The following is a 12,381-nucleotide window of genomic DNA, read 5'->3' on the forward strand; positions in this document are numbered from 1 at the left end:
TATCACCTGTGTAGTGGTCCCTGACTATTCCTATAACCTAGCTCAACTCCTATCTGTACCCTTCAATCCCCTTATCCTCTAGGAACCTATCCAAACCTTCTTTGAAGCCCCGTAACGTGCTTTGGCCTATATAGTTTGATTTGTCGATTTATAGATTGGAATAGATGTTAAATTACTGACATATCGCAGAGTTTTCCATGTATCCATTAATATTCTGTTTTCTTTATATAATCTAGGCATGTTTATGCTAAGAACATGACATAAACGTAGAGGGAACATGAGTCGCCATTCCAACCACAACCAGTCTGGGGTATTATCAATGAGCTCTGGGAGGACCTAATACATACCCTGGCGCAAAATATAGGTTTTATGATATCTATAAAAATTTGGAAAATTTACCCCACCCTCCGCAATTGGTTTTTGTAAAGATACTAAAGCGATTCTAGGAGTTTTACCTAGCCAAACAAATTTTGTAAGAATACTGTTTAACTTTTTGTAAAAGAACCCCTTAAAAAAAAACTGGTAACATTCCCATTTGATAACAAACCACAGGCAATATCATCATTTTAATAGTTTGGACTCTCCCCCACCAAGACAGATGTAATGGATTCCATTGTTCACACATTTCTGTTACCTTCTGTAATAAAGATTTTTCATTCTCTTTCATTGTGTCTTCCAGTGTATTTTTTATCCAAATCCGTAAATATTTTTTTTTAAATTATAATTTTGAATACATTACAATATCCAATAATTCAAGGAAAAAAAGAAAAATCTCACAAAACAATTCATAATCATTCATACATACATAATTCCTTTTAAGCCCACATTATGGGGAAACATGTTACAATTTCTAATCAAACAAATTTACAAGAAAAGATAAAGGACAATAATTCTCAGTTCGTCCTAACGAACCTTGAATCATTCCTTACTGATTGGGATTCTAATTGCTCCTCTTATCTCTCAGCAGATGAAACAACTAATTTTTGTTCTCTCGCAACTAAAAATTGTTGTAATTGTATGGGGTACCCAAGAAACATACTCAATATCTTGCAACTTAACCAAACATTTACAAGGAAATTTCAGGTAAAAAGATGCCTCTAGGGCCAAAACTCTAACCTTTAACTTCAAAAATTCTTTCCTTCTCAATTGAATGGTCCTAGAGACATCCGGAAAAATCCTAACCAGATCCCCACAAAATTTCGTTAACCTGTTTTTAAAGTAAAGTTTCATTAATAACATCTTATCTATCTCACTCATGCATTTATCACCAGGGTGGACCAACTCTGGATCGACTCTGGATCACATCCTGAGTATATTCCAAAAATTCAGTCAAATTTACTTCAGACGTGACCAGATGGTCCACCTCCCGGGCAGATTCTATTTTTTTTTTGGAGGAATATAATAGTAGTTATTTATTGGAAAATTCTCCGCATTAGCCAGTCCCAGTACTTCTTTGAAAAACTTCCTTAATAAAATTTCAGGTGACAATAAATGAGTTACTGGGAAATTGACTAAGCGGAGATTTTTCGCTCTATTCATATTTTACATTACATTAGAGACTTCTATTCCGCCTGTACCTTGCAGTTCTAAGCGGATTACAATTGAAGATGGCTGGACATTTCCAGGAAGTTATTTTCCATAGATTCTATTTTAGAATGTACCACTGTAGAATCTTTAACAGCAGATACCGAGACAGCTTGAAGTGTATTACATTGAGTTTCCATAACATTTAATCGTTTATCCAAACAATTTAAATTGGAATCCACATTTTCTAATTTATGAGAAACTGACTGAGAAAGTCCCCCATTTGTTTCATCATTGTCCTGAGAAAACCTTCAACTCTAGAAATTCCTGAACATAAATCTTTAAGGGTAATATCTTGTGTTTCCTCCGTTAGTGGATTTTCCTCCACTCCACCTGAAAAAATCAGTGGTTTAGGTATTTCACTATAAACTAACTTATTAATATGGGTGGAGGATACCACTTGTCCGTTGGAAATAGTAGGGTTTATATTCCTAATATCACTAAATACTGGGTGAAAGGGAGGAGTCCGTTCGAGGGGACTCATTGAAGTTCCTGACAAAGAGAAATCAATATTTAATGGTACTGCTGATGGATTTTCAGATAGTAATATTAAGTGCCTGTCTATGGGGCCAGATACAGTTGGTGTTCAGCTTTTTGGTTTAATTTTCCTTTTCCCCATATTCAAATCTAAAAGTACAAAAATTATGAAAATAAATAATACCAACTTGGATTCCAACTCCCCAACTCCTCCTGGCTCCAAGGGGCGTGCCCAAAGGGCCACTTTGGGCACGCCCCTTTGGCCACGCCCTGCGGCCGCAACTGCGACAGTGGCTGCTCTTTAAACTGTTGGAGACGGACCCGATGACGTCAGGGGTCCGTCTCTGTCGATGCCTGCCGGCTTGGTCAAACAAACAGATGAACCGCTGCTGCAGGAGACTTGGGGACTACCATAAAGCCTCCTCCAATATCCCTCCGAGTCAGTAACAACTCCCATTGCTAAATATTTTAATCCACCTTCCTTCCATACAAAAGAAAATGAATCAAACAAGCCTTTTGTACAAAACACGTTTAGTGGAAGAACTTCAGATTTACTCCAATTTATCTTATAACCTGAGAATTTTTCAAATTTCTCAATCAACCCTGTTTATAAATCTTTTGTAATCCGCCTTGAACTGCAAGGTAATGGCGGAATAGAAATCCCTAATGTAATGTAATGTAATTCAAGTAAGCATGGAATTGTTGTTTCGGGATTTCTCAAATGAAGAAGTATATCATCTGCATATGCAGAGACTTTGTATTCTCGATCTGAACAAGGAATACTCTGTATCTCCTGTACTTGCTGAATAGCTAATAACAAGGGTTCCAAAACAATATAAAAAAGCAAAGGAGATAGGGGACAGCGTTCTAAAAAAAGGACACAGAAAAAGCTGGATCTTTCATGGCCTTTGTTAAATTCAACATATGAAAAGCCAATCTTGTGTTATTAGATGAGTGTCTCTTAGCGACAAATCCAGTTTGGTGCATATCAATAATAAAAGGGAGAGCCTTAGCCAAGCGTAAAACCAATGTCTTAGCCAAAAGTTTTCCATCTACATTGATTAGTGAGATAGGCCTGTAATTTGAAACCAACATGGGATCTTTATTTCGCTTTGGTAAAACTATAGTCAATGATTCTGCCATAGTACCTATAATGCAACCCTTAGTTGAGTTTGATATAAATTTGATATAAATTTAATAAAAAAGGTAATAGGGTAATTTGAAATGATTTATAAAATTCTACCGTGAAACCATCACTACCTGGAGCGGATCCAACTCTAAGAGATTTCAACACTGTTCCTTTCTTTTAATGATATAGGCTCTTCTAAACTTCTTTTAACATGCTCAGGAACTTTCGGTCCATTAATTAACTTCAAAAATTCTAATCCATCCTTTCTCTTATTATCATAAGGCTCAGAAGAATATAAGTATTTATAAAAATTTAAAAATTGATTTAAAATATCTCCAATTTGAGTATGTGTATAACCTTTCTCATCCTTAATTGCAATAATTTTTGTTCTTCTTTTCTTTGCTTTAAGATAATTTGCTAATAATCTTCCCACCTTATTTGAGTATCCATAATACAGAGTCTGCTGGGAAAACAAATCTTTCCTTACTAACATCCACTTTTCTTCAGGCCCCTTGCCATGGCACAGGTCACCCTATCCACCTTACTCCAAGCCCTTCCCCCTCTCATGGCGCACACTAACTCATCAAATTGCTTCATCCACCTTCTTCATGGCATACATAACCCCATCAACCTTTCTGCAGCTTTCCATCCCCTTTCCATGTGTGTGCACCCCCATCCACTTTTTATTAGGACTCCACCATCTACTCAATTCACTTGTTTCTACTACCCCCCCACCAAGTCCTAGCCCAATTGTTCCTTTGAGCTTTGCAGGCCTCTATACAATTGCATGGCTTAAAGAACAGCCAGGGACTAAGGTGACAAGAGAAGCTGGAAGCAAGCTGCTGTGCTACTGTGTAGCTTCTCCTCTTCCTGAGATGGTGTGTTATATGTGCAAGGAGGGAAGGAAACATTCACAAATGAAGCCATTAGTATCACAGTGCAACAAAACTTTAGACTGTACAGAAATATGTGCAGGAAAGGCAGAATTCTGCACAAACTCTGCATTGCACAGTATTCCCCGAGGAGTAAACTTCCACATCAAAAGGGGTTAAAAGAGGTAAGAATTATTATTTACTCATTGCCTTATTTTATTATTTCTTGAATATAATTGTTACCTGCTGATAATTTCTAAGCTCTGCTTTAATTGGGACTGGGATTTTATAATTTTCCAGTTTCTTTGCATCCAAAAGCTGCTCCAAGAAATTACGTTCTCTGGCTTTCAGTTTGATTAAATCTTCAGACATATCTGGAGGGTCTGAAATGCCAGCCTGAAAAGAAAACAATGTAACTGATGCAGTTCAAAAAAGGAACAAGTAGAAACTCCATTATAACTCCCTTCTGCCTATTGAGACTTATCTGTATGCTTTTTGCTGTTTGTTATTTCAATTTTAAAATAATCTAAGACTGAAAAAAATAGAAAATAACATTCTAAAGGGCCTCTGCTCTAAGCCTTTTCACAATATCCCACCATTCAATCTCCAGAGAAAGCATTTCTTTGCCACATATAAAGGTGAAACTATGCAAATACATCAAATGTCTAAACCAGGGTTTCTCAACCTATGGTACGCGGACCTTAGGGGGTACGTGGATTGCCTGTTAGAAGGTACGCGGGCTGACCGCCGATTCCTCCCTGCCACCGCCATTTAATTATCCCCGATTCCTCCCTGTCACTGCCATTTAATTATCCCCGATTCCTCCCTGCCACTGCCATTTAATTATCCCCCGCCGCTGCCGCAACTCCAGGAAAGGAAGGGCTACGATAGCATGCTGCCGGCCCACAAGCCCCCCCTACCCCCCGACGTCATTTCTGATGTTGGAGAGACGGTCTGGGCCAGCCAATTGTTGCTTGGCTGGCCTAGACCTTCTCTTGTGGGGCGGCGTGCAATCGCTGCACATGCCTGGCCCTTCCCTTCCCGGAGTTGCAGCAGGAATAATTAAATGGTGGCGTGACAGACGGGGGGGGGGGGGGGAAGGGAGAAGAAATTGGTGACGGGTTGGCTTCAGGGGGGGGGCAAAGGCTAGAAGACAGTTAGGGGAAGGGGGCATGAACTCGGGACATAGGAAGAAGGGAGGGAATAGAAAGGGACAACTGTTGGGCCTGAGTGTGTGAGTGAGAGGGAAAGAGATGGTACACATGGGGAAAGGAAGAGGAATTTTGGGCATAGTGATGGAGGGAGAGATATGGCATGGTGTTGGAGAGGGGTGATAAAAGGAGAAATGGGCATGCGGTTGGTGGGCAGTGGTAAAAATTGATCTGGGGGATGAGAAAGGAAGAAAAGTTAGATTCAAGGAGGGACAGAGAGATTTTGAATGGGGAATGGAATGAGGTCTGGAGGAGAGAAAGGAGAGAAATAAATAAATATTGGATGCACAGTCAGAAGGAAGTGCAACCAGAGACTCATGAAATCACCAGACAACAAAGGTAGAAAAAATTGATTTTATTTTCAATTTAGTGATCAAAATGTGTCAGTTTTGAGAATTTATATTTGCTGTCTATATTTGTCTATTTTTCTATAGTTGTTACTGAGGTAACGTTGCATATTTTAAAGTCATCTGCCTTGACATCTTTGAAAACCCCCGAATATAAATGATAATTAACATTTTCTCAGCTTACAGTGTGCTTTGTGTTTTTTTTTTTTTAATTTTGTGGTTACCATTATGTATTAATAAGATTATAAGAACATAAGAACATAAGAACTGCCATCTCCGGATCAGACCCATGGTCCATCGAGTCCGGCGATCCGCACACGCGGAGGCCCAGTCAGGTATACACCTGATGTAGTTTTAGTCACCCATATCCCTCTATGCCTCTCATAAGGAGATGTGTATCTAATTTGCCTTTGAATCCCAGCACAGTGGATTCCTTAATAACCTCCTTTGGGAGAGCATTCCAGGCGTCTACCACTCGCTGCGTAAAACAGTACTTCCTGACATTTGTCCTGGACTTGTCCCCCCTTAGCTTCAAACCATGTCCTCTTGTCCGTGTCGCGTTGGACAATGTAAATAATTTATTTTCCTGCTCTTATCGATGCCTTTCAGCATTTTGAACGTCTCGATCATGTCCCCTCGCAGCCTCCTCTTCTCAAGGGAGAACAGTCCCAGTTTCTTGAGTCGTTCCTCATATTCCAAGTTCTCCATACCTCTTATTAACTTCGTTGCTCGTCTCTGCACCCTCTCCAACAGTTTTATATCCTTCTTTAGGTTGGGAGACCAATGTTGGACACAGTATTCCAAGTGTGGTCTGACCATTGCTCTATAAAGCGGCATTATGACTTTCTCCGATCTACTCGTGATTCCTTTCTTTATCATGCCTAACATTCTGTTTGCTTTCTTTGCCGCTGCCGCGCATTGTGCCGATGGCTTCAGGGTCCTATCTATCAGTACACCCAGGTCCTTTTCTTGTTCGCTCTTACCCAGAGTTGCGCCTGACATTCTATACTCGTATTCCTTATTCTTACTACCTAAATGCATTACTTTGCATTTCTCCACGTTGAACTTCATCTGCCATTGCTCTGCCCATTTCTCTAACTGATACAAGTCGCTTTGGAGTTCCTCGCTATCCTCCTGCGATCTGATTGCCCGGCATAGCTTTGTGTCGTCTGCAAACTTAATGATCTCACTGGATATTCCGTCTTCCAGGTCATTGATATAAATATTAAATAGGATTGGCCCAAGCACTGAGCCCTGGGGCACACCACTAGTCACTTTCTCCCAGTCTGAGAACTTCCCATTTATGCCCACTCTCTGCTTTCTGTTTTCCAACCATTTGCCTATCCACCTTTGTATATCTCCCTCTATTCCATGGCTTTGTAGTTTCCTGAGAAGCCTTTCATGTGGAACTTTGTCGAATGCTTTCTGGAAGTCCAAATATATTATGTCCACCGGCATTCCACTATCAATTTGCTTGTTCACGGTCTCGAAAAATTGAAGTAAATTCGTTAAACATGATTTCCCTTTCCTGAACCCATGTTGACTGGGTTTCATCAAGTCGTGTGTATCTAGGTGCCGGACTATGCTATCCTTGATCAGTGCTTCAATCATCTTTCCAGGGACAGACGTAAGACTCACAGGTCTGTAGTTGCCCGGTTCCCCTCTCGATCCTTTTTTGAAAATTGGCGTGACATTCGCTATCTTCCAGTCCTCTGGTATCTGTCCAGTTCTGATTGTCAGATTGGCAAGTTTTTGCAATAGCTCTCCGATTTCAACCTTCAATTCCTTTAAAACTCTCGGGTGAATTCCATCCGGTCCAGGGGATTTGTCGCTTTTAAGTTTGTCGATCTGGTAGTATATCTGGTCCAACTCCACTTCAACTGTGGTGAGGCTGTCTTCTATTACTCCACTAAACACTTTCACTGCTTCTGGTATTTTAGCGGTATCCTCCTCCGTAAAGACGGACGCAAAGAAGGAATTTAGTTTGTCAGCAATTTGTTTATCTTCCTTGATGTACCCTTTTCTTCCCTGGTCGTCCAGGGGTCCCACCGCCTCTTTTGCGGGTTTTTTCCCTTTCACATATCTATATTGTGTGTATATGAAAAATGGATGGAAGAAATTGAATTACAATTAGTATTATTATTATGGGGGTGGAGTCAGGGGCAGAGTTTGGGCGGGGTACTCGGTTGGTATTTGTTAGGCTTAGGGACACTTGGCTTGAAAAGGTTGAGAAACACTAGTTTAAACTACACAGGTTATATCGTGGTTTAAATCCTTCTGCACTCCTAAACTATTATACTCCTACATGAAGTAGTTTCTAAATTAGTGGTTAGAGGATGGCATGCACACAGGAAGTGTGCGAGACTGGCTTAACTACTGTAGTTTAATTGGAAATAATTAAATGAAATTCATATGGTCTTAATACTTCAAAAGAAAGAAAAGTTCATAAGGAGACGTTGGACTTGCTACATATCTGCCTAGCAACAGTTCTGCTAGTCTGTAGGAGTCTAGGCCTCACAAAACTGAGATAGTATGTACAAGCCTAGTGGTGTTATGAAACACCAGATAAGCTTGGGTGCTCGGTCTGAGTGTGGACTGATCTGATCATGTGCCAATATGCAGATAGAAAAAGTTGGTTTCTTGAGACAGTGCTCTAGAAAGGAGAAATTAGGTCTTACTTGCTAATATGCTTTCCTTTAGACTGGCACAGATGAGTATTTTGCACTCCCACCAGCAGATGGAGACTGAGAACCACTGAGTTTTGACTTAACCTCTAAGTGGGCAGTGCAGTCCTCTGAAAGCCAGTCACCAAATTGCCAAGCAGATGCACCTCCAATGAAAAGATGAATCCCGCCCCTTGTCCTTTTCCAGTACCAAAGCAGTGTCCATCAAGGGCGACACCCCCACAAACCAGCCTCCAAAGGTGGCATCCTGACAGGAGCATACATCCAGCTTGTAAAGAGGAGAAAAGGAATGAAGTGAGATCAAACTGCCACCTTACAGATGTCTTGAGGTGAAACAAAAGGGCGCTCAGCCCAAGAAGCTGCCTGTACCTGAGCTCTGGTAGAATGAACCCTTCAAAACAGAGGAACTGCCTTAGCTCAGTGCAGAGCGTCAAAGATGGACTTCTCGACTCTGCAGAAAACTGAGAACTGAGGAAACACGCCCTATGCTGGGCGGAAATGCACTCGTGCATGTGCGGTGTGGCACGGCAGACTCAAAACTTCTGAGTTTCTTCAAGCAAGTCTGCTTGCAAGGGCTCCGTGGATGACATCACCCACATGTGAGAATAGGCTGCCTGCTTGCCCAGGGATAAATTACAGTATTTGTTTTGTAAGATGAAATATGGGAACTGAAGCTTTAATATTCTTGTATGTGCTGGTCACTGAAATCTTTTCTTAACATAAGAATTTCTGCTGCTGGGTCAGACCACTGGTCCATTGTGCCCAGCAGTCCACTCCCATGGCAGCCCTTAGGTCAAAGATCAGGGCCCTAACTTAGTCTAGCCTTACCTGCTTTACGTTCTGGTTTAGCAGGAACTCATCTAACTTTGTCTTGAATCCCTAGAGGGTGTTTCCCCCTAGAACAGCCTCTGGAAAAGTGTTCCAGTTTTCCACCACTCTCTGGGTGAAGAACTTCCTTACGTTTGTACGGAATCTATCCCCTTTTAACTTTAGAGAGTGCCTTCTCGTTCTCCCTATCTTGGAGAGGGTGAACAACCTGTCTTTATCTACTAAGTCTATTCCCTTCATTATCTTGAACATTTTGATCATGTCCCCACTCAGTCTCCTCTTTTCAAGGGAGAAGAGGCCCAGTTTCTCTAATCTCTCACTGTGTGACAACTCCTACAGCCCTTTAACCATTTTGGTCGCTCTTCTCTGGACCCTTTTGAGTAGTACCGTGTCCTTCTTTAAGTATGGCGACCAGTGCTGGACGCAGTATTCCAGGCCCGGTACAGCGGTATGATAACCTTCTCCGATCTATTCGAGATCCCCTTCTTAATCATTTCTAGCATTCTATTCGCCCTTTTTGCCGCCGCCGCCGCACATTGCGCGGATGGCTTCATCGACTTGTCAACCAGTACTTCCAAGTCTCTTTCCTGGGGGGTCTCTCTGAGTACTGTATTCGTGTATAAGATTTTTGTTACCGACATGCATCACTTTACACTTATTCACGTTAAACCTCATTTGCCATGTCACGGCCCATTTCTAAGTGTTTTGTCATGTTGCAGGTCTTCGCAATCCTTCTATGTCTTCACTACTCTGAATAACTTCGTATCGTCTACAAATTTAATCACTTTGCTTGTTGTACCAATTTCCAGGTCGTTTACTCCATTCGTGACACTTTTCCAGTCCGAGTATTGTCCATTTCCCCCACTTTCTGTTTCCTATCCACCAACCAGCTTTTAATCCATGTGAGTACTTCACCCTCGATTCCATGGTTTGTAATTTTTCTAAATAGTCGTTCATGCGGGATCTTGTTGAACGCCTTCTGAAATTCCAGATATACAATGTTGACCGGGTCACCCTTGTCTATCTGCCTGTAAACTCCCTCGAAGAAGTGCAGTAAGTTCGTCAAGCAAAATCTTCCTTTGCTGAAGCTGTGCTGGCTGGTCCTCCTCAAATTGTGTCTTTCAAGGTGGTCAATGATGTGGTCCTTTATCAGCGCCTCTACTATCTTTCCCAGTATGGAGATCAGACTCGCCGGACTGTAGTTTCCTGATCTCCCCTCGAACCTTTCTTGAAAATTGTCGTAACATTTGCCACTTTCCAGTCTTCCAGAATCCTTCCCGATTTGATCGACAGATTGGTTATTAGTTGAAGCAGTTCAGCTATAACCCCTTTCAGTTCCTTGATTCCCTTGGATGAATGCCATCCGGTCCAGGGGATTTATCGCTTTTAAGCCTATCAATCTGCCTATATACCTGTTCTAGACTGACCGTCATCCCAGTCAGTTTCCCTTCTTCGATTCCTGCGTATAGCCTAACGGCTTCTGGTATGTTGTATATATCCTCTTTGGGGAAAACAAAACAGAACTGCAGATCTGTACAAGACGTAGGCAAAATTTATTGTGACAAAATAATTATATGCAAACCCTTTTACCAGTCAAGGGACCCGACACGGTCCGTGTTTCAGACAAACCTTCGTCAGGGGTCCATGGTAAAAAAGGAAAATAAAAAAAGTCACAAAAAATGTAAAGTAGCAGCAAGGTTTTGGCGATGGTTGTTTGCAGTTAGTGAGCCCCGATGACGCCAAAACCTTGCTGCTACTTTACATTTTTTGTGACTTTTTTTATTTTCCTTTTTTACCATGGACCACTGACGAAGGTTTGTCCGAAACACGGACCGTGTCAGGTCCCTTGACTGGTAAAAGGGTTTGCATATAATTATTTTGTCACAATAAATTTTGCCTACGTCTTGTACAGATCTGCAGTTCTGTTTTGTTTTCTCTTGGTTGGTTGTTTACTGCAGTTTAGGTTGGGACCATCCTCCTCTCCTTGTTTTATATCCTCTTTGGTAAATACAGACGCGAAAAATGTGTTTAGTTTGTCGACGATGGCTTTGACCTCCTTTAGCACTCCCTTTATTCTTTGGTCATCCAACGGCCCCACTGCTTCCTAAAATTCAATGCAAAGAAATGCAGAGTAATGCATTTGGGGATTAATAATAGGAAGGAACCGTATTTGCTGGGAGGAGAGAAGCTGATATGCACGGACGGGGAGAGGGACCTTGGGGTGATAGTGTCCGAAGATCTAAAGGCGAAAAAAACAGTGTGAAAAGGCAGTGGCTGCTGCCAGAAGGATGCTGGGCTGTATAAAGAGAGGCGTAGTCAGTAGAAGGAAGAAGGTGTTGATGCCCCTGTACAGGTCATTGGTAAGGCCCCACTTGGAGTTTTGTGTTCAATTTTGGAGACCGTATCTGGCGAAGGACGTAAGAAGACTTGAGGCGGTCCAGAGGAGGGCGACGAAAATGATAGGAGGCTTGCGCCAGAAGACGTATGAGGAGAGACTGGAAGCCCTGAATATGTATACCCTAGAGGAAAGGAGAGACAGGGGAGATATGATTCAGACGTTCAAATACTTGAAGGGTATTAACGTAGAACAAAATCTTTTTCAGAGAAAGGAAAATTGTAAAGGCAATGTTAGGAAATTCTACTTTACGGAGAGGGTGGTGGATGCCTGGAATGCGCTCCCGAGAGAGGTGGTGGAGAGTAAAACTGTGACTGAGTTCAAAGAAGCGTGGGATGAACACAAAGGATCTAGAATCAGAAAATAAGATTAAATATTTAACTAAGGCCAGTACTGGGCAGACTTGCACGGTCTGTGTCTGTATATGGCCGTTTGGTGGAGGATGGGCTGGGGAGGGCTTCGATGGCTGGGAGGGTGTAGATGGGCTGGAGTAAGTCTTTCCAGCGTCCCTTCTACTTCTACACCTTGCGCCGGTCCTCGTAGTCCATTTAGAATTAAGTCCAGAAATGCATTTCCTCTTGTATTTTCCTTGACAAGTTGTTCCAGGAAGCAATCGCCTACGGCATCCAGAAACTTGGTCTCCCTACTGCAGCCGGAGGTGCCTAGGTTCCAGTCTATCCCCGGATAATTGAAGTCGCCCATGATAACTGCGTTGCCTTCCTTGCAGTTGCGTTTAATCTCGTCCGTCATTTATCCATCCATTTCTTCGGACTGCCCTGGGGGTCGGTAGTAGATGCCGATCTTCGTTTCTGTTCCATTTGTTCACAGTATTTTGGCCCATAGAGACTCTACGT

General features: G+C 41.9%; 1 protein-coding gene across 4 annotated transcripts in view; it reads right to left on the reverse strand.

Moving 5' to 3' along the window:
• The window catches only part of BTAF1 (B-TFIID TATA-box binding protein associated factor 1), a 394,756-nt gene that overhangs the window by 90,609 nt on the left and 291,766 nt on the right, over positions 1-12,381 (reverse strand). For all 4 annotated transcript variants that reach the window (XM_033943697.1, XM_033943698.1, XM_033943699.1 and 1 more), the window contains one exon: positions 4,306-4,458. In XM_033943697.1, the coding sequence (XP_033799588.1) occupies positions 4,306-4,458 (153 nt within the window). The remainder of the gene's footprint in view (positions 1-4,305; positions 4,459-12,381) is intronic.

Source organism: Geotrypetes seraphini, chromosome 4 (genome assembly GCF_902459505.1).
Source record: "Geotrypetes seraphini chromosome 4, aGeoSer1.1, whole genome shotgun sequence".
Classification (NCBI taxonomy): Eukaryota; Metazoa; Chordata; class Amphibia; order Gymnophiona; family Dermophiidae; genus Geotrypetes; species Geotrypetes seraphini.